The sequence below is a fragment of the Pipistrellus kuhlii genome, unplaced genomic scaffold, assembly GCF_014108245.1.
Source record: "Pipistrellus kuhlii isolate mPipKuh1 unplaced genomic scaffold, mPipKuh1.p scaffold_m20_p_23, whole genome shotgun sequence".
Lineage (NCBI taxonomy): Eukaryota > Metazoa > Chordata > Mammalia > Chiroptera > Vespertilionidae > Pipistrellus > Pipistrellus kuhlii.
Genome location: NW_023425522.1, coordinates 338,227 through 360,674, shown reverse-complemented (window position 1 = coordinate 360,674; position 22,448 = coordinate 338,227). Strand labels below are relative to the sequence as shown.

The 22,448-nt window shown below is 49.8% G+C and overlaps 1 protein-coding gene and 1 long non-coding RNA gene across 16 annotated transcripts in view; one reads left to right on the top strand and one right to left on the bottom strand.

Moving 5' to 3' along the window:
• Window positions 1–996: 996 nt before the first annotated feature.
• LOC118727023 (myosin phosphatase Rho interacting protein) overlaps window positions 997–22,448 on the bottom strand; it is a 157,804-nt gene continuing 136,352 nt past the window's right edge. For 11 of the 15 annotated variants that reach the window (XM_036452459.2, XM_045586434.1, XM_045586432.1 and 8 more), the window contains 7 exons: window positions 18,027–18,144; window positions 16,666–16,825; window positions 15,660–15,779; window positions 14,851–14,937; window positions 14,019–14,181; window positions 11,664–11,749; window positions 997–6,482 (listed from right to left, as the gene is read on the bottom strand). In XM_036452459.2, coding sequence (XP_036308352.1) covers window positions 6,411–6,482; window positions 11,664–11,749; window positions 14,019–14,181; window positions 14,851–14,937; window positions 15,660–15,779; window positions 16,666–16,825; window positions 18,027–18,144 — 806 coding nt within the window. In that variant the 3' untranslated portion in view covers window positions 997–6,410. Of the gene's footprint in view, window positions 6,483–10,936; window positions 10,999–11,663; window positions 11,750–14,018; window positions 14,182–14,850; window positions 14,938–15,659; window positions 15,780–16,665; window positions 16,826–18,026; window positions 18,145–22,448 lie in introns of those variants that run through there. The other 4 variants (XM_036452460.2, XM_036452475.2, XM_045586433.1 and 1 more) reach the window with 3 other exon arrangements.
• LOC123652930 lies at window positions 2,815–13,623 on the top strand. Its single transcript, XR_006742512.1, has 3 exons — window positions 2,815–2,925; window positions 7,311–7,314; window positions 13,594–13,623. It is a non-coding gene; the product is annotated as an uncharacterized LOC123652930 (long non-coding RNA).

Sequence of the window (22,448 nt, the reverse complement as noted above, 5' to 3'; positions counted from 1 at the left end):
CCTCTCTGTGAAAAATCAATAAAATATATTAAAAAAAAAAAAAGAATGTTCTTGCCTCCTTTGTCACATATTAATTTATCATAAAAGCGTGGGTTGATTTCTAGGCGCTCTGTCCTGTTCATTGGTCTGTATGCATTCTTGTACCAGTAATATGCTGTTTTGATTACAGTGGGTTGTAGTATAGCTTGCTATCCAGTATTGTGATCCCTGCAACATGTTAATTTTGATATAATTCAATTTATGTTTTTACTTTTGATGCCCTAGGAAATCATTGCCTAACCCAAGGTTACAAAGATTGGTCCTATTTTCCCCCCTAAGAATCTTAAGACTCTGAGCTCTTATATTTAGATCAATTTTGAGTTCATTTTTGTGTATGGTCTGATTTAGGGAGTCTAACTCTATTCTTTCACATATGGATAGCAAGTTGTCCAAGTACCATTTGTTGAAAAAAATTATTCTTTCTCCAATGAATGTACTTAGGAACCTTGTTGAAAATCAATTAGTCATAAATGTAATGGCTTATTTCTGGATAGTCAATTCTGTCCCATTGCCAATCCATATGCACTGTGTTGATTACTGCAATCCAGGAGCATGAGTGCTTTGTTCTTTTCCAGCATGTTTTTGCTTTTTGGATCCTCTTATATTTCCATATGAATCTTAGGATCAGCCGATCAACTTCTGCAAAAGCAGCTGGGATTTTGATAGGGATTAGATTAAATTAGGGAATATTGCCATTCTAACAATAATTCTGTCTTTGAATCCATGAATATGAAATGCCTTTCCATTTATTTAACTCTTTCTTTAATGTTTTCTTGTTTTCAGTGTACAAGTCTTACACTTGTAATTTCATTTTGATTGTTCATTACTAGTGTATAGAAACATATTTTTTTGTGTATGAATCTTGTATCCTAAAAACTTGAACATGTGAAATGATTTTTATATGAAATCTAATTTGCATCTGTCTCTCCATTAAACAAAACCTCATTCACAGCATGCAAAGGTGATGCAAAAATAGTTTATTATGATAGAGTTTATGTAAAGTTAGGTGGTATTTACAAAATAGAAATGACCAGCTATATCCATAGGAATCTAGCATGTCACACAAAGGAATAAATATTTTGACAAAGTAATACTTCAGTTGTAGTGAAAGTTGATCAGAGACTTTTTTTTAAAGCCTCAAACTAAACCATAACAATTGTCAAAACAGAGCAGCCTCCCTGGCCAGGCTCCTCTTCCGGACGCACAGCCTGAGGGCGAAGCCTGGGCGCCTGCCTCTGCTGAGGCTCCGGAGGAGTCTCCGGGTCACCTGGCTGCTGGGCCTGCCTCTTCGCCTGTGACGTTAGTCGGGTGAACATTATCGTTTAGTGTTAGTACAGAAATTAAACACCAGTTAAAACACACAGTTTGTTCTTTAAACAGGTATCACCTAACTGCTGAAATAATTAGCGGCGACAAAAGTGGCTGCTGGGATTTATCTCCAAACTCCTCTTAGCAGAAAAACTACGTGCAGTTTTCACTGTCTGTGTGTCCGTCTCCCAGCAGTTTAGTATAGTGTTTTTGTCTTTAGTAGCTGAACTGAGACATTTACCCTGATAGAAAAATCACTGATTATAATTTGTTCAGGAACCACTTAGAAACTTTACATTTTATAAATATTACTTAGGAAAACCATATGAATTCTTATCACTTAGCCAGTTTGAATCCTAATAAAAAGTCAGTAGATATGTTGTAAATACTAAAGGTAAATCCTAAAATCCATTTTAATTGAAGTTTTGTGATATAAACATAACAATAATTTAGTGTTCTTCTTACTCTATTCCTAGCTCTCTATAAAATAAAATTGAAATATGTGATATAACTAGTTGTAAAGGGGGAAAGAGCAAAGGGCATGGGAACCGTGAAGCAGCAGCCGGCTGGGTCTGGTGGTCCTTCGCTGCGCACTCAGCCACCCACAGGCCCCGCAGGCTGCAACGGGAGACCAGCTGTGTTTCCCGGAGACTTCCAGCACTCTCCTGCGTCGGACCATCCCATCCTAAGTGTCCTGTGCCTCACTGCTCTCCTACCCATTGACAGACGTGCACTACCGAACGCCAGCATTGTGGGCTTGCACCCTCCTACGCAGCCCGAGAGCTGGGGAAAGCCGGGCCCTCGGCGGGACTCCGCACGCAGCCTGTGTGCAGAGCCCACGGCCAGGGCTGCCCCACAGGTCTGAGTTACTGCATAGCGGGATCTGGTCAACATGGAACTACCATGCTCTCTATTCCCTTGATTTTCCTCCAGGGTTTTAAATAGCTCTACCAAGGACAAATTAGAGTGTTGTTGTTGTTTTTTAAATGAAAAACAATGTTTGGATGCAGGGTTATCATTACTGTAGATACTGTATACAGCCTTTAAAATTACTTGTTCAATGACCAAAGCTTTGAGAAAGTCATTGAAAGCATTTCCTTTTAATGTCGGGTGGGGTTCATTGCTGTCCGAAGTTGTTCTCGCTCTCTTCAAGTGTGATGTTGCTTAGTTGTACACAGACATCCCTTTTTGTCACCAAAATTCCTACAGAAACTTCTGATTAGTATTTACACTGCTTGCTCTGAATAATGTACAGGTGATTTTGAAGACAAATACAGCTGCTTTAGTCAAGGGGACTGGAGCCAGCGTAGGTCATCACAGTCCTGCCTGAGCACCTGCAGGAGAGGGCTCAGAGGGCCCCCGGGGTGGGCCTGTGGAGCTAATGCTTCTGCTTTCTGTTGGAGACTTCAGGGAAGACAGGCCTCTGCACTTTACAGAGAGGCAAGAAGACGTGAAACTTAGGTCTCAAAAGGCACAGAGTGGGGCCCGTTTTCCCCAGAAGGCAGAACGTGAGAGAAATCGACAGTGTGCGTTTCCACACTGAATTTATGTCCAGTTTCCTATGAGAGAATGTCTTATGTCCACCTTCTTTTTAAAATTTGAAAATACTTAAAGTTCCCTTCTCCTTCCTTTGGTGATAAAGGGATGTCAAAGAACCCTGTTTTTTGAAATTGTGACTATAAAGGGAAATGTTAAATTCTAAGGCTCCTTAGGACAACGATGAACAAATTTTATTTTCAGGAAAAATAAATGTTGATGGGCTGCATTCTTTTCACTGTAACTGAAGACAGCTTTGGATCCCTGCAGAGCTGGCTCAGACTCCGACACCCGGGGAGGGCAGGTGGAGGGGTGGTTAGCCATGAAGGCGTCACGCAGGCCTCAGCAGGCAGGGGACAGGCCGCAGGCCCTGCTGTAAGCTGCGAGGCCCAGAGGCCTGGGCTCAGGACCAGTGTTGCCAGCAACGAGGGAGAAGAGAAGCCTTCCTCAGAGAAGCGCACTGCCTGCCACACCTGGTGCCACAGCGCGTCCTCGCTGTGCCCTCCGCCCCGCCCGGGGGACTCTACCAGACTTGCTGACGGCCCCCTGGCAGCAGGGAGGCCAGCGGAGCCTCTGTGGTGGGGAGGGTGGGAAAGGCACCTCCATGCTAAGTGCTTTCTGCCAATTCTGGTCCTGGCCTTCCTTGTCAGCATTTCCTTCAGGCAGAGACTAAGAAGCACACTGTGCTTTTAAAAATCTGCAGCCCTCCTCCTGGGTGTGGCCTGCGCCGGCCCCAGTACCCGTCAGTGAGCGAGGGACGGGGTCTGGGTGCTGCGGTGTGATAACTTCCTGGTTCTCCTAGCTTCCCAGTTGCTGGATCATGAGGGGCCTCTGACCTTAGCTGCTGACAAACCACAAGTTCCCACATGGCCGCTGCCAGTCACTCAAGGACTGCCACCACTTCCTGCACAAATTCTACTTCATTCCTGCCGCCTTGGTGCCCACGCTCAGTTCCTAGTGGCAGAGTGCTCTCTGCCGCCTCAGCCCCACCGCTGCCAGGAGGCTGCAGGCACCGGCCCGCCACACAGGCCAGGCTGGAGGGCCGCTGCACGTGCTCCTGTAGTTAACGTGAGTGCCGCACTTTCCCACCGACAGACAGCAGGGGAGGTGCACACGGCCAGGAGAGACAGCCTGAGGAGCTGGCCCGGGAGAGGGGACACTCCCGCTTGGTTCATGCTGGGATTAGGAGCCCAGAGCAGCGGGTCCCCTATTCCCCCTGCCACAGCCCTGCAGACCTGCCTCCACGCCGCGCTCTGCTCAGGGGCTACGTGGCTGAACCCTTCTGGGGCTGGGCCTGCAGGGAGCACGTGGAGGACGCTGCACGGCGGGCGTTTTGTTCCGCCCTGCGTGCTCTCAGGTGGAGGGCAGGCTGAGCAGCAGGAGGCTCGCACCTGGCTCAGCCTGCCCGCAGCTGTCACTATGGACGGACCCTCAGCGAGGCCAAGACAGCTCGCGCTCTCGGGGGAGGCTGCAGCGGAACCAGCCGTGTGAAGGAGGCCTTCTCAGCCAGCTGAGCATCCCGGCCTGGTTTCTGGTAATCCCAGCTCGGACCATGCCCTGGAGAGCGAGTGGCTGAGCAGGAAGGTCCGTTTCAGAGGCTGCAGGACCAGAGGTGTTCCCTGGCCTCTGCCTTTGACTCCCAAATGCTGCACTCAACACAGTTGCTTCCCAGGATTCCTGAGACCTAACCTTAAGGGACGAGGACCTCTTCCCAAGCACCAGACGGCAGACCCTCCAGCGCAGCTGGAGGCAGATGGCGCGGGACTCCATGCGTGGCCTGCCCAGACCTCAGGGGCGAGTCCTCCGAAGGAAGGCCGCGAGGCCACAGTGCCCAGCCTGCAGAGCCAGGCCGAGGTCCCGTCACTGCACTAGAGGATGTGCAGCACACGAGTCCCCACAGTCTGTGTGCTCCAGGAATCCTGCGCGTGACAAAGAAAGCCACAGTGCTCTATAAAAACAGTCTGCGTGCCCAGGAGTGTCGGTAAGTAGGATAGGAAACAGCTGACATTCTCTTGCTTTTAAAAACGTGGAACAGTAGCAAGAGAGCGACAGGTTTGGGTTAAGACTCTTAAAACTGGAGAGCAGGGCAGACCCATGCCAGCAGAGCTCCGAGTCTCTCCTGCAAGAAGACAGCACACGAGGGCTCCTGCCAGGCCTTCTCAGGACTCTTCCCAGATGACCTTGTCCACGCACTTAATCTAGAAACCGAGCAAGATGATCCTTCAATTTACCCCCAAGCCTCTGCACCCAGAGACCATCAGCCCAGCTCGAGCATTGAGAGAGTGAAAGCAGGCTCTTGGCATCCAATCCCGGGCCTGAGGCGGTGCCTCGCTCCACCCAGCGCCCCCCCTGCTCCTAAGGCAGCGGTGGTCCCACCTGGTTTTATCTCCTTATCGCAGGGCTAATGGTTTTCATGGGTCTGTAGCAGAAACTCCAGCCTACGATCTTTTCAAGAAGTGCTGTACAGCAGCGGGCACCAAGCGGTGGTCCGAGGACCACTGGGGCCCGGGAGGCACGAAAGGTTGGCGCCTGCTGCTGTCGAGTGTTTTGGGGTGGTTAAAGGCCTTACTCATTGCAAAAGCAGAACTATTAGTAAAGGGTTACTCTAGGCTCTCTAAATGCTAAAAGGGAACTCTTCAGACCTCCTTAATTAAATTAGAGATAAGAACACAAAATGGGCAATTTTCAGCTGATTTGACACCCTCCACACTTTCTTCCTGACTTAACATAGGGGTCTTCTCTCAGCCTTCTCCAGAGCAATGTGAGGTTTTCAGAGGGAATTCATTATTATTTGCAACTGCAGTCTGAAACCTCAGGCCACAGGTCCACAAGCCAACTAATATGAGAAGACAGGGTGACTGGTGACTAAGGAAAGAGTGAGTGTAGGAAGGAATGAGAGGGTGGGGTTTTTGTGCCAGATTTAATAAAAAACAAACAAAACCAGGAGAAGCTGTTCCGACATTTTCAAGGTTGTGAAAAGTTTCCCACAAACACCTGGGCTGTGGTTCTGAGCTGCATCCGTGGGACAGACCCAAATGCTGACCTCCTCCCAAGCTCAAAGGCGGGCCCAGGCCACCCCAGCTCTCCTGCTGTGCTCCAGGCCAAACCACAGCCGTGCTGTCCCCGCAGGCATTCCGTGTGCGGCAGAGCGGGCCAGCGCCGTGCGCTCAGCTCCGAGGCAGAGCTAGCTTATCTGTCGGCTGCCGGGCTTTAATACTGACATGAGGGAGGGAGGCGGGCCACAGTGGGAAGGATTCCAACAGAGCCAGCTGAAGCCCTCTTGTCCCCTCGGCTTACTGTAGATCACCGTGGAAACAAGCTTGGATAAAGACAACAGAAAGTTCCATCAACACAGCAGGGAATGGCGTGAACAACCCATAAACCTGTCTCTCATGCATCCATACCCACAGTTAACAATGACAATGACAATAATAATAATAATAAAAAATAAAGGTACAGACGGAAAGTAGCATTTGGGTTGTGCAGCCACAAGCTGGGAAGGGTGTGTGTTCAAAGTGAACGGACAGTCAGTCTTTCTTCAAGTCCCTGGATTCAAAGAGCTTCAGGCGTTCCTGCACCGTCAGGCCTTCCTTCAGACTCTGGTGGAGAGCAGGAGAAAAGAGTTAAACGCAGACCCGTGCTGGCAGCAGCCAGGCGGGCAGGGGGAGGGCTCCTCAGAGATTAGTGGGCATGCTAAGGAGAGCCCGGCTCCTGTGAGATGGTGTTATCTGGATGAGAAAGGGAAAAATCAGAAAAACAAGTCCATGAGCAGAGAAGATGAATTCTGAGCGGAGGGCTCTTTAGAGAAGCAGCAATCAGACCGGTTCAGCCAGGAAAAGATGGTGCCAAGAACTAGAAAACCACCCGTGCCCACCCTCTCCTGGCTGTGCACCTGCCCACGTCTACCGCGCCTCCTGCAGGACGGCCGGAGCCCCTGAGCACTGGGAGCAGCTCCTCGCCCTCCCTGATGGGAACCAGCTGCATCCTCTCCTGAGCCTCGGGAATATGTCCCATAGCTACGGAGATTTTCCAATGTACAAGCGGTCCTGGTCTGTGGGACCCTGGGAGAGTGCCCATCTGTGTGGCCCAATGTGAGTGACGCCACTCTTGGAGGCTTTCCCGAAAGCTTTGATTTCTGGGTGAGAGAAAGGATGCAATTCCAGCCCTGGCAGGGATGGGCAGAGCTCCTCAGTTGCCCTCTGATCTTCACACAACCTCATCAGACAGAGCTGCCCGTTGCCCCGCCCTGGCCAGAGGAGACCAGGTGGCCGGAGCGGGGGCACGGGTCCTGGAGTCCAGCCTGAGGCTTCAGAGGGGTGGTGAGAGAATCTGGGGGCTCAGCTTCCTCCAGAGTCTGAGGGGGTAAGTGGACCCTGCTGTCCCCTCAGTTTCCCCAGAACAGCTCTTTTGCTGTTTACCCAGTGGAGGTATGTGTGTGTAAATGAATACATTTTCTTTTAAGTAAAGGGTGCGACTGCTAACCTTTCTGAACTCACTGTCCTGATGGACCTCTGCGTAAGCAGTTGGCGAGGGTCCCTGAAGCTGGCCCCTGAGCAGGGCAGATGGTGAGGACTGACCACATCCCACCCCCCTAGGCTTCCCGCTCTCGAGTCTCTTCTCCCAAGTTAGGAGCCGCTGTGCACAGCGCCGGTCTCAGGGGGGCACTGTGCCAGCCACAGGCTCTGCCCCCGCTAGGACTCTCCCATGAGGCAGCAGTGTTAGGGACAGGAAGGCAGGGAGCAGTGGCATGACGGGCAGCCGGAGGCTACAACAGGCCCAAGGCCATGCACTGTGCACATTCCAGCTGTTAAAGGCACGTCCCAACCCCAGAGGAAGGCCCTCGGGGTGTAACCGGCTCCCTTGGGGCTCATTCCTCCCACAGGGACACTCCCATGGCACCACACTGACCACCAGACCGTCTCCACGAGGCCCCGGGGAACGCGCTTTCTGGCTGCAATCCCAGAAAAGCTAGGCTGTTCTTAAGCAACAAGTTTGCTCTGACGTGACGGTGCTGAGACTGTCTACACTTCTGTATGAGGGACGAGGTAGAAACAGCATAAATGAAAGACATGAGTCCACACACGTCAGATCCTGCGTCAAAAGCACCAGCGACAGCCGAAACCAGTTTGGCTCAGTGGTAGAGCGTCGGTCTGCGGACTGAAAGGTCTCAGGTTCGATTCCGGTCAAGGGCATGTACATTGGTTGCGGGCACATCCCCGGTAGGGGATGTTCAGGAGGCAGCTGGTCGATGTTTCTAACCTTCTATCCCTCTCCCTTCCTCTCTGTAAAAAATCAGTAAAATATATTAAAAATAAATAAATAAAAGCACCAGCGGCAGATGGGAGTTTCTAGGTCAGGTCGTTCCCGTGGAGGGCGGTGTCTGCAGGTGCAGCGGCGGGAGCCGAGGAGGAGCAGCACGCCCTCGTGCCGGGACCACAGGAGTCCGCAAGGACCCCCGCAGCCCCTTTCCTCTTGGCAGCAGGACTGCCGCCACACAGGGCCTGCTTCCTGCCTGAAAGCACGGCCGAGCCCCCGGGGGCTCAGATGGGCTCTGGGAGCCTAAAGCTAGCTCCTGGCCAGCCTGACAGGCTCCCGTGTTCCCTGCTCCACAGGCCTGTGGACAGATGCCTTGGCAGTGACTTTCTGGCCTTCTATTCAAAGCCCGGGGCTCCCCACCCCACCCACCTGACAGTGGGCACAGGACGCACGCTTCCCCGGAAGGCTGGCCGATTGCTGACAGGCGTGGGGGGGACCTAGCAGCTTCAGTTAAGCCTCAAATGAGTAGAATCTTCAGTAAGAAAACCATAAACCAAAGAACAAGTTTTCCTTTTGCTAAAAAACATTTTTCATGTTTAAATAAAAAAGCCCAAACTAAGTTTTCAATTAAGCCTAACCTGCATTTGGTCACATGACTGTAGGAGAATAAATAAAAGCAAAAGGAGTCTAAAATATTGGGTCGGCAGCTAAGTAATTGCGGGTTCACACACATATGGCTTCAGTTGAATTTTTAGGTTTGCAGACGTAGTACAAATGTAAAACACATTTTGTTATTTGGTAGTTGGCTATTCAGCTGTTAATCAGTGAAAAAAGTTTTTTGATCTGTTTTGTAGTTTTCGTTTGGCCTTCGTTGAAAAATGGAAAATCAAAAGGAACATTTTCGTCATATTTTGCTTTTTTATTTCCACAAGGGAAAAACGCATTGCAAGCTCATAAAAAGTTATGTGCTGTTTATGGTGACGAAGCCTTAAAAGAACAGCAGTGTCAAAATTGGTTTGCCAAATTTCGTTCTGGTGATTTTTCACTCAAAGATGAAAAACGCTCTGGTCGTCCAGTTGAAGTTGATGACGCCCTAATCAAAGCAATAATCAATTCGGACTGTCACAGTACAACACGTGAGATTGCAGAGAAGCTTCATGTATCACATACATGCATTGAAAATCACTTAAAATAACTTGGCTATGTTCAAAAACTCGATACATGGGTTCCTCATGAACTGAAAGAATCACAGTTAACGCAACGCATTAGCAGCTGCGATTTGCTAAAGAAACATAATGAAAATGATCCATTTTTAAAACGACTGATAACTGGCGATGAAAAATGGGTTGTTTACAATAATATCAAGCGGAAAAGATCATGGAGCAGGCCAGGTGAACCAACTCAAACAACATCAAAAGCTGATATTCATCAAAAGAAGGTTTTGTTATCAGTTTGGTGGGATTACAAAGGAATTGTCTACTTTGAACTCTTACCACCCAACCGAACGATCAATTCTGATGTCTACATTGAACAACTAAGGAAATTAAACAATGCAGTTGAAGAAAAGCGGCCCGAGTTGACAAATCGAAAAGGTGTTGTATTCCATCATGACAATGCAAGGCCACACACATCTTTGGTCACTCGGCAAAAATTAATGGAGCTTGGTTGGGATGTTTTGCCACATCCACCATATAGTCCTGACCTTGCACCATCTGATTACTTTTTGTTTCGATCTTTACAAAACTCCTTGAATGGTAAAAATTTCAATAATGATGATGATGTCAAATCGTACCTGATTCAGTTTTTTGCTAATAAAAACCAGAAGTTTTTTGAACGTGGGATTATGATGCTGCCTGAAAGATGGCAAAAGGTCATTGATCAAAATGGGCAATACATTACAGAATAAAGTTATTTAGTTACATGAAAAAATTGTCTTTGATTTTCTTTAAAAAATCCGCATGTACTTAGTTGCCGACCCAATACATGGTTTTCCAAAGCTTTTCCTAGGAGCAGCTCTTCCCCAGCCTGGGCCTGAGGCCACACCATTGTCCCCATGAGCCCGGCCGTGTACCACGTCTTCCTGCTGCCCGTGCCCTCCTCACTGGGGATTAAGAGGCCACACCAGCCAAGCCGCTGGCACACTGGATTAGGGCAAGGGGCATGTGCCTCCTGTGAAGACCGGGGTGCCCAGACCGGGCCCCACTGTCCTGGTCATTTCCAAGCAGACCGCTGTCTCCCGTCTCCCCACTTCCTTTCCGTACAGCGGTCTTCACAGAACCCGGGGAAAAGCTTTCGCTGTGCTAGAAAGTGTGCTGGTAGAGCACCCCAGTAACACGTGTTCCTCCTACTCTACTGAGCTGGGTCCCGCTCCACGTGCGACCAGCTCCCCCCACACCCCACCTGCGCCGTCTCAGCCTGGCCGTACGCTGAGGCGGCTCTGCAGCGCTGGGAGACTGCGTGGCAGTGGCTTTTGGGCAAGAGGGTTCTCCAGAGAGTGTGGAGCGCAGAGTACTCAACATGCATGCTGACCGGGCGCGAGCCCCCAGGGGGTTGGCTCTGTGGGCCGCTCGCCACACTGGGAGGGGAGCTCCATGCCGGGGTCAACTTTCTTATGAGGCTGTAGCGCCAGTTAACTCCCAGAACAGGTCAGAGACGCCCCTGAGCTGTGTGTGTGCTCGCTGCGGCAGAGGAATGACAGGCACAGGGAACAGGAGCTTGGTGTGGAGGTGTGAGCCGTGCATGCAGGCAGCGCCCGGAGGGCGGCGGGTGGGTGGATGCTTAGAGGCGGTTTACCTACATGACAAGGGACCTGGAAGCGGGCTCGTTTCAGTTATCCCATGAGACCTGCTCAATTACGGACTGTCAGAGGAAAGAGCAAACAATAAGACACACTCACAAACCCGAACGCCACATGCTCAACTCCCCCCCTGCCCGCCCTGCCCTGGAGAGGCGCCCAGGGCAGGGAGTGGACGCTGGGGACTGGCGGGCACTGTGAGGCTGGAGAGGCGCCCAGGGCAGGGAGTGGACGCTGGGGACGGGCGGGCACTGTGAGGCTGGAGAGGCGCCCAGGGCAGGGAGTGGATGCTGGGGACGGGCCGGCACTGTGAGGCTGGAGAGGCGCCCAGGGCAGGGAGTGGACGCTGGGGATGGGCGGGCACTGTGAGGCTGGGGGAGAGCACGAGGGCTTCCTCTCTCAAAGGCAGGCGGCATCGGCACTGAAGCAGGGGGTGCCAGATTGCAGACAGTGGGGCTGCGCAAGGAGCGGCGGGGGAATCTGGCCTGGGAGGTCTGAGGTGGGATTTACTCCCAGCCCAGGCCCTTTGACGGTCACTGTGGGAGTTGGCTCCACTGCCCCCCAAAGGGCACCCGAAGCCCGAAGCCACAGCCTGGCCCAGCAAGGGCCACAGGGGCTAGGCACGTGCTGGGACCCGGGACGCCCTGCTGCTGCCTGTAGTGGGCTTGGACTCCTGCTCCTCTTCCCAGCGTCTTGAGCCCCACACACCCAGGCTGGGTCCCAGACTCACCTTGGACCTGATGTTTCTGAGTTGCCGACTGACAGAGGATCTGTCCTTTTTCAAGAAGTCGGGGTTGCTTTTAGATTTCATTATATCTGAAGGAACAAGTAAACCCATTACTTTGTTTTCTAGAGCCCTCTGGAACCAGACTGGAGCTTTAAACATTTCCCAGGCTGAGCTCCAGCAGGTCTAGCCCAGTGGATAGAATGTTGACCTGCAAACTGAAGGGTCCTGGGTTCGATTCGGGTCAAGGACGTGTACCTCGGTTGCAGGCTCCCCCTGACCCCAGGCCCATGCAGGAGGCAACCAGTTGATGTGTTTCTCTGACATCAGTGCTTCTCTTTGTTTTTCCCTCTTTCTTCCACTCTCTCTAAAATGAAAAAACAGCCGGGACCGGTTTGGCTCAGTGGATAGAGCGTCGGCCTGCGGACTGAGAGGTCCCGGGTTTGATTCTGGTCAAGGACATGTACCTTGGTTGCGGGCACATCCTAGTGGGGGGTGTGCAGGAGGCAGCTGGTCGATGTTTCTCTCTCATCGACGTTTCTAACTCTCTGTCCCTCTCAATTCCTCTCTGTGTAAAATCAATAAAATATATTTTTTAAAAATGGAAAAACATCAAGTGAGGATTAAAAAAAAATTTCCCAGCATGGGCCTGACCGCAGGCGAAGCCATGCTGTGTGGGGTGGGCCGGCTCACCGCACTCTGGAGCGCCCCTGCCCCACAGAGCAGACCAACAGGCCCCATCAGTCACTCACCCGCCTCTCCTCTGAGACCCCAGGATCAATGCGTTCTCATAAGCCACCCCTCCAAGTAAGCGCCCCCAACAGTCTGGTGGACTGCTCTTTAGGTTTCCCAAAAATGACGACTTAAGCCATGGCCAGTGTTCCTTAGTGGTTAGAGCGTCACAGGTTTGATTCCTGGTTGGTGGCATGTACCTGGGTTGCAGGTTCAATCCTGGCCCTCGTTGTGTTACGTGCAGGAGACTACAATCAATGTGAGCGTAAGTCTGTTCGGGCCCTTTAAGAAGCATACAGGGACTGAACAGCTTCTATCTCATTCAGCCACCTTCCCCACTAGTTTCCAAGGCTGGAAAGTCTGAGGACTTCTCTTTCCAGCTCTGGGACCCTGGGTTGGGGAGCCTGGAGGGGCTGGGCCCGCTCACTCCTCAGGGGCACCTGCAAAACTGAGATGTCCCTTCAGATACTGGACTGCCATAAGTGGGCGGGGGTCCTGTTCCTCCTGCACCTCCGCCCTCCTACCAGTCTCAACCTGGCGTCCTTCTATCCTTATTTGCAGGCTTCTGTTCAGGTAGATCGCTGGTGGTTCTAGGTAATGGCTGTTCTGTAGTTTGTGATTTGGATGTGGTTGTGGGGAGGGAAGTCCACATTCACCTACACCCCCATCTTGGCAGAAGCTCCTTTACCTGATCTCTTTTAAGAAATGCGTTGCCTGCCTTCCTTCCTTTCAATAAATCTTTATTGTTCAGATTATTACAAATGTTCCTCTTTTCCCCCCTCCATTGTTTCCCCCCCTCTTTTTTTTCAATATATATATATATATATATTTTTTTTAATTGATTTCAGAGAGGGAGAGGTGAGAGAAAGAGAAAAACATCAACGATGAGAGAGAATCATGGATCGGCTGCCTCCTGCATTCCCCTCAATGGGGATTGAGCCCACAACCCAGACATGCACCCTTGGCTGGAATCAAATCTGGGACCCTTCAGTCTGCAGGCTGATGTTCTATCCACTGAGCCAAGCGGGCCAGGGCATGCACTGCATTTCATTGTGTTGTGATGTCATGGTTTGATGTCCTGTTTGATGACGAGAGAGGACCGTTATGGTGGAATCAGTGTTTGCTCCTGTGCAGTGCTAACTGCCCTTGCTGGCACATGCCCGTGCACTGGTTTTCTTCAGAAGTTAAAACTGGAAGGCCACAGAATGCACATACTCTCCCCAGTTCTAAATAGTCTGCTCTGTCTCCTGGCACCTGAGCTCCCCTGAGCAGCAGCCCAAAGTCAGCCTATAGTTCGATTTTAAATTTTGCCACATATTGCTTCACTGCCTTCCAGAAAGTGCTACCTTCCCCTCCCAGAAGCAATGCAAGCGACTTCTCTCCACCCATCCGTCCATGCTGCCACTACCGGAGTGCTGGGCGATGAGAGTTCAATCCCTTGTTGTCAGGGAGCCAGGACACCTTTTCATGCACCTTCCCACGGACCAGCAGCCCTCACGCTGCTCTGGGTAACGAAATAGAAGTCTGAGACCAGAAAAAGGAAAACCACTTCTCTGCTTTGACTGAAGTCCCAGGAACTCTGAACAAAGCCCCAAGCTGCGTGTCACACCCAAAGCAGGAGGCACTCACCGTATCCTGCCACAGGCGTGGTCTCGGGGGACTTGTCGCCCAGGGCTTCCGTGGCTGTCTTCAGCTGCTCTTTCAACCTGCTGATGTCGCAGTCGGCCTTTGCCCGCACGATGCTGAGCTCCGTGTAGATGTCCTTGTACTTGTCACTGGCGTACTTCTTATCCTTGAGGAGAAAAGGACAGAGCAAATGGTGGTGACAACCAGGCCCGAGGTCTGTCTCGCTGGGGCTGGAACACTTCTGGGGACTGACTGAGGGATGTCACTGGCAGAGGAGGAGGCAGCTGGACCCTACCTGGCTTTCCAAAGGCAGAAACTAGACACAGACTAAAACCGGCAGGGCCGAGACTCTCTCTGAACACAGCACAGGATCCCCGGGGCTGCTGCAGGTGCAGGCATGGTGCCGGCTGGCACAACCTAACCCCCAAGGACACTATAACTTCAGCCTGGGACTCCCCCTCCCCCCATCTTAGCTTTCCTAAGGCGTCCTGGCATCTCTTCTGATTCCAAGAATGGCCTGGCGGCTGACCCACTCTCACTGCCCAGGAAGACATCTCTCTTGGTCTCACCATCCCATAAAGCACTAAGAAGGCAGGGAGAACAAGGACACAGCAAGACCAGGTGGGCTCCTCATTTTAACAGCGCTTGTGTGAAGGCTGGTTTTTAAGAGAACTCGAATATCAAACCACATTCCTCACGAAAAGAAAATCTATTCTAGAACAGCCTAAGATACTTGCTGAGCACAGGGACCTCTGTGAGACCCTCATCCCTACACCTCCCCCACCCTCGCCTCCAGCCATTGTGCAGATCCAGCCCTTCGGTGGGGTGCCCGTACCCGCAGTGCTGTCTGCAGCTCATCCTTGAGGGAGCTGATCTCCTGTTTTAGGTACTGTATTTCTGACTCCTTGACTCGCAGTAGGACCTAGAATGAGAGGGCAATTAGGGACTGACATTCAGGAGCAAGAGGACTTCCATAGTCTCCCCTCCACACACTGAAGAGTAGACAATTTTCTTCTCATTCTCACCAATTTGCAATTGAAAATGCCAGCACAGAAGACTTAAACACTGAAACATACAGAAATAAAAGGAAGAAAAGAACTGCTGCGACTCCCTAACCCGTGGCCTCCTCCTCAGCCAGGGCCTCGCGTCTCCTGGGACCAAGCCTGGGAGGGGTCGGGAAGGGCCACGCTGGGACTTGTTGAACGCACTGCACTCTGCCTCTTCCACATCATTGGGTGGGAGATATTTTCATGATGAAATTTTAATTGAATGGGAAGAAATCTAAGTGCTTTCATAAAAGGATGTCTCATACATGAAACCAATCATTCCAGCTTAAGATGAACCTGGCTGACCTGAAAATCAAGCCGCCAGTGTTCACATAGTTATTAAAAGTCTCATTTCAGGTGGTCGCTGCTTGAGGTGTGGCAGAAACAGAGGGAGGAGGGAGGCCTGTAACCTCCCGGTCTCTCCAGGGTCTCCTCTTCTCCTCTGGGTCCCATGCTGCCTGGAAGCTCAGTTTCCTCCTGCTGTCCTGGGATTGGGGCCTTTCCGCATCTGTCCCTCCTGCGGCCTCCAGGACTCTGAGCAAAGCTATGGGCCACTCCTTGGTCCCCCCTCTTGGGGCTTCTGCGTACAGAGCAGTACCTCTAACTCATAGGCATCCTTGCCCTGCGTGAGAGGTGAGCCAGCAGCCTCCCCACCAGCGTCCCCCGTCAGCAGTGTCCGTAGCCGGGCGATCTCCGCAGCCAGGCGGTTGTTCAGCTCCTGGGGGACAGCGACAACAAAACAAAGGCGCTCAGCAGAGGTCCTGGGGGCTGCAGTCACACTGCACAACCAGAGAGGCTCTTCCCTCACAACCCTCGGCAGCAGGAGCAGTGCCTGCACGCCGACCGCATGTCAGAGCTAACACGTGCAGCTCCCGGCCGGTAACAGCTGTGAGTGTGGGCTCCGTGAGTGTCTCCCAGAGCGGTGCAGGCGGGGCTTCACGCCCCTGAACGCCTTTTTATCACTGTTGGCAGTGCACTCTGCTTCCTGGCTGGCCCATGTGTTTCTACAAGATCAGGCCCCCCTGCTCGTTTTCTGACTGAGTGAAACCAGCCCAGCTGGAGGGCCCTCTACGGGTGGCCCGGCCTGTGGAGGCCTGAGCCTGAGCCAGGCCAACACATGGCTGCTCCGTGCCTGGGGAGGTGAGTGGTGGGTCAGGAGGACAGAACCCCAATTTGGTCCTCAAAGAGCTTTTGTCACACTTAACCTACCTTAAGCCTGTCCACTGGCCAGGATTTTAAATGCACACCAATTTTCTGAGAAGCAGGCACATTTTGAGAATACATACTCTGACAAAAATAAATGTGAGCAGTGTATGGTCTCGACTGGGAGACATTTAAACACAAGTCTGAGCCTTGGGAACGGGAGACCCGGACAAGGTGTGATAACCTGCCAGGCCCTGCCCAGCGACTACAAAGCAGAAATTGAAAGACGCTCAAGAGCAGAACGTGAGACACAAGAGGCGACCAGCAGCCCCCACCAGTATCCTGTGAGCAGAGTTCCTGCAGCAGATGGCATAGCCCCGCTCCGGCAGGGAGCGTCCCCCCACCCGCTGGAGAGGCCTGGCTCCCAGCTTGAACCTGGGCTCCCTTGGCTGCGGGCTCACCTGGTTATGGGCATTGAGCTCCTGGTTCTCGCGCTGGCACTGCCGCAGGGCCTGCCGCTCGGCCTCCAGCGCCTGGGCCAGGTGGGCGTTCTCCAGGCACTTCTGTGAGTACTGCTCCGACAGCACCTCCAGCTCCCGCTGCACTGACTGCAGCTCCTCCCTGCGGAGAGGCACCCTCACTCCTCTGCCCTCCCAGGCCCAGCCCCACAGGGCCCGCCCCACCGTGACGCAGCAGAAAAACTGCTGAGCGACATAGAACAGGCCCTGCGTATTTTTGTTGTCTCAGAAAGTCTGTCCCCAGCCAAGGAGAGAAAACTTCCCCAGTAGTTCAGGTTCACAGAAATCTATTCTGCGTCCTTTTCTGGTCCTCCTTCAAATAACCCAACAGCCGCAGACAGCACTTCTCTCGTGAAGGCAGGAGAAAGCTCCTCACTCATGTCCACTTCTGAGAAGGAGGTTTGTCTGTTTTCAGCACTAACTGTGCCTCAGAACCCAGGACCAGGTCTACTGACCCATAAAAGCCAGAGCCTTGCAGTGTGGTTCCTGTCCCCGGGGACTCCTCAGAAGGGGCCCCATCTCCCACTGGTGGCACAAGGGGAGCCTCAGGGCCAGCCGCCCAGCCTGGCAGACCTGTCCCCTCTCTGGCCCAGAGGATATGACCACAGTCCACAGTCCACTACCCCTCAGCCCGCCCTGACTGCCCTGGGCGCGGACTGCCCTGAGCGGGAGCCTGGAAGAGCAGGGACCCTGGTTCTTTTACATCACAAACATCCTGGCCACGGCATGCTCTGCAGGGCTCTCGAAGCAACTGATTCAAGGCTCCAGGTGGCGTCAGCTCCACGGGAAAACCGAGCAGTTCCGCTGCCACACGCATGCCCTCCGGCCTCATGCTCAGGCAAAGGGCCCGGCACACACGCTTCTGGGAAGTGCAGGGAGTGTGCCGCCTCCGCCATGCACAGCATGAAGCGTGAGGCCCCAGACCAGACTCCTACTCAGGCTGCAGCCGCTGATGGAGAGAATACATTCTGGGGACGGTCTGAGGTCAGTCTTGAAAAGTGGCTAATAGTGATAAAATTTCTTCTGCTAACCTATTCTTTAGATTTTGGTAATTAGTTTCTATGTGCTTGTTTTTTTAGTGACAGGACACCCACAGGGGCCACAAGAGTTAGTGGCTTACTGACCCTCACTGGCACTTAGCCCAGCGCCTCTGGAGAACAGGCTCTGAGCTGCCTTTAGTGCCAGGGCCTCCACCAATGCCACCTCAGGCCCTGTATCTGTGGCTCCCACGGACACACAGGAAAGGCACCGGTTCCCACCTGAGGGGCTATCCCCGCCCTCCTGAGGGTGGAAAGCCGACTCACAGATACTGCCGCCGCAGGGCCTCGATGTCCGAGTTGATGCTGCTGATCTGGGACCGCTGGCTCTTCTCCAATTCACGCTCCATCTCCTCCCGGTGGGCATTCTTCATGGCTTCGATGGCTGTAGGAAAGGACACAGGCGTCAGCACTGAGCTGGTGGCCAAGAGACAGATATGGCAGTACCCACAGCTAATTTATTTAAACAATACAACAAAATTTAATCAACAATATAGTTGCCGTTGTTTTCTACTACTTGCGCCCAACGCTCAGGAAGCATTTTCATCCCTCTGTTGTAAAATTCTTGTGATTTTGATGCAAAAAATTCGGTCAATGCATTTTTGAGGCATTCTTCATTATTAAATTTTTTTCCAAGAAGAAAGTTTTGCAAAGAACGAAACAAATGGTAATCGGAAGGGGCAATATCAGGAGAATATGCAGGTTGAGGGAGAACTTCCCATTCCAACTGGCGCAGTTTTTCAGCAGTGATTCTTGCAGTATGCGGACATGCGTTATCGTGGTGAAGAATTACGCCCTTCCAATTAATCAGCGCAGGTTCTTTTTCTCTTAAAGCTTGGGCTAACCTTTCCAATTGGGCACTATACACTGCACTTGTAATGGTTTGGTTAGATGGTAAAAGTTCATAATGAAGAATTCCTTTAAAATTCCACCAAACACACAACATCACTTTTTTCGCATGCAAGTCAGGTTTTGGCGTGGGCTGCGGAGCCTCATTTTTGTCCAACCATTGAGGCCGCCTTTTCAAATTAACATACAGCACCCATTCTTCATCTCCGGTAACAATTTGCTCTAAAAACGGCAAACGGTTTTGACGAGAGAGGAGCGAACTGCAAATTGTGACTCTTTGATTACGGTTGTTGTCGGTCAACTCATGAGGAACCCATTTTCCAAACTTTTGGACTTTTCCAAGTGCACGCAATTGATTGGAAATTGTTTTTTGTGAACAATTTAAAGTTGTCGCAAGCTCTTGTTGGGTAATTTGAGGATTTTGCACCAAGAGAGCTTGAAGAGCTTCTTGATCAAAATTGGACACACGGCCTCGACCACTCTTGTCATCTAACGAAAAATTTCCCTCGCGAAATTTCTCAAACCAACGCTGGCATTTTTTGGCGCTAACTGCATCTTGACCAAGAGCACTACAGATGTTTTTTGCAGTCTCACTTGCTTTTCTTCCTAATTGGAACTCGTAAAGCATGCAGTGCCGAATATGCTCTTCATCCGCCATCTTCTTAGCCCTAGTTTTGCAACAAAAACCAAACCAAACACAAACTTTTTCAAGCAAAACTTGTTAATTGCACTTCACACGTTCTGTAGATACCACGTGTTTGAAGGTTATGTCAATACAAGTCAACGCCAAGCAAGATTTTAAACGAATGTTTTAAAACGACATTAATTATTACTAGACCCGATACTTTGGCAACAAAAAAAATTAAGATACTTATTAATAAACTTAACCAAGGAGATAAAAGATTTGTACTGGGAAAACTAAAGGACATTGAAAAAAGAGAGAGAAGATATAAACAAGTGAAAGAAGCCGGAACCGGTTTGGCTCAGTGGTAGAGCGTCGGTCCGCGGACTGAAAGGTCCTGAGTTCGATTCTGGTCAAGGGCATGTACCTTGGTTGCGGGCACATCCCAGGTAGGGGGTGTGCAAGAGGCAGCTGGTCGATGTTTCTCTCTCATCGATGTTTCTAGCTCTCTATCTCTCTCCCTTTCTCTTTGTAAAAAATCAATAAAATGTATTTTAAAAAACACACACACACAAAAAAAAACAAGTGAAAGAATATAACGTGTTCAATGAGTCATAGAATCAACATAATATGTCCACATTACCCAAGGCAATCTACAGATTCAAAGCAATCCCTATTAAAATATCAACAGGATATTTTACAGATTTAGAACAAATACTTCAAAAATTTATATGGAACTAACAGAGACCTGGAATAGCTGCAGCATTTTGAGAAAGAAGAACAAAGTTGAAGGAATCACAATACCAGATATAAAGCTATACTACAAAGCCACCATAATCAAAACAGCATGGTACTAGCATAAGAACAGGCATACATATCAATGGAACTAAACAGAGACCCCAGAAATCGACCCAAGCCATTACACTCAATTAATATCTGACAAAGGAGGCAAGAGTATACAATAGTGTCAAGACAGATTCTTCAATAAATGGTGTTGGGAAAATTGGACAGATACACACACAAAAAAATGAAACTAGACCACCAACTTAAACCATATACAAGAATAAACTAAAAATGGGTAAAAGACTTAAATTTAAGCTGTGGAACCATAAATATCCTAGAAGAAACCATAGGAAGCAAAATCTCAGACATCTCTTATAAAAAAAAATGTTTATGGATACATTTCCTAAGGCAAAGGAAAACTAAGGAGAAAATAAACAAATGGGACTACATCAAAATAAAAAGCTTCTGCACAGCAAAAGAAACAATCAACAAAACAACAAGAAAGCCCACTTTCTATCCTCATCTGAGAGTATGCTTATCGATTTGAGAGAGAGAGAAACATCATTTGGTTGCCTTCCATACACACTCTGAAAAAAGATCAAAATATATAAGGAACTCATACAACTTAACAAAAGGAAGACAAACAACCCAATTAAAAAAATCTCCAATGTGGACATACAGATGTCCAAGAGACCTATGAAAAATTGTTCATCAAAGAGTTGCAAACTAAAATGACAATGAGGCATCACCTCACACCTGTCAGAATGGTTACCATCAACAAATGACAAGTGTTGGCGAGGATGAGTGCACTGCTGGTGGGAAGGCAGACTGTTGCAGCCATTATGAAAAACAGTATGGAGTGCCCTCAAAAAATTAAATGTGGAACTCTCATTTGACCCAGTGATTCCACTTTTAGGAACATATCCTAAGAGATCCAAAACACCAATCAGAAATACTATATGCACCCCTATGTTCATAGCAGCACAATTTACAATGGCTAAGATCTGGAAACGGCCCACGTGCCCATTAGCAGATGAGTGGATAAAAAGCTGTGGTACATTTACACCATGAAATATTATGCAGCAGTGAAAAAGAAGGATCTCTTACACTTTGAGACAGCATGGAGGGATCTGAAGGCTATCATGCTAAGTGAAATAAGCCAGTCAGAGAAAGACAAGTATCACACAATCTCACTCATATGTGGAATCTAATTAACAAAATAAATTGATCAGAATAGATCCAGAGACATGGAAGCATAGAACAGAGTGCAGAATCTCAGAGGGAAGGTGGGGGAGTGAGGTGGATGGGAGATAATTAATCGAAAGCTTGTAAGCATATATGCATAACCCATGGACACAGACAAATAGGGTGGTGAAAAACTGGGGTGGGGGCAAGGGCGGGCTAGAGGGGGTCAATGGGGGAAAAGGGGGAGAAACGTAATACTTCCAACAATAACCATTTAATACTAATTAAAAAAATACTGCCCTGGCCTGTGTGAAGTATCATCTGTATACCAAAAGGCTGTGTGTTTGATCTTTTTTCAGAGTATGTATGGAAGGCAGCCAAATGATGTCTGTGTCCCCCCCCCCCCATCTCCCTCTCTCCCTCTCCCTCTCTCCCTCTCCCTCCCTCCCTCCCTCTCTCTCTCTCTCTCTCTCTCTCTCTCTCTCTCTCTCTCTCTCTCTCAAATCGATAAGCATACTTTCAGGTGAGGATGGATAGATAGACAGATAAATGTTGGAGACCGTGTGTAAGCTGACAGAGTCCTTGCACACGAAGGGACTGATAAGAACCCACACGTGTTCCCAGGCTAGTTTGGATGATTTCCAATTATCAGTAGAATGAGAGCAACCTTTCATGGCTTACCAAAAGTCTGTAACTATTTACTGAGATTTGCTGTAACGAGAATTTGCCTTCCTGCTTTATCTCTCCCTTAGAGATTAAGAGGAACAAAGAGTACATTCCTCTTAACTGACCTCTCATTCAGTGTTTGTGTATAAAAGGCATTACACAGTTAATAAAGCTGCTGCAGTCTGTCAATGGCTTGCAGCCCTCCAGATCCTGTTTTCTCATCTTTCTTTTCTTAATTCCCACCTCCCTACCTCAGCCCAGTTCACCTGTCAGGCTGGCCCTGGCAGATAAATAAATAAAATATTTTTTTAAAAATGAAGACAATCTACTGAATTGGAGAAGATATTTACCAAGACATATCTAATAAGGGGTTAATATCCAAAATTTTTACAATTCTGTAATATTTCAGGTAGTAAAATATCAGATACTCCTCTTATCATTTTTTTCTGATATATCTCCTTGGGCTAGAAAAACAAACCAAAAAATAAACAAATGGGACCACATAAAACTAAAGTTTTGGCACAGCAAAGTAAATCATCAACAAAATTCAACGACAACCTATTGAATATTGCCAATGATATAAA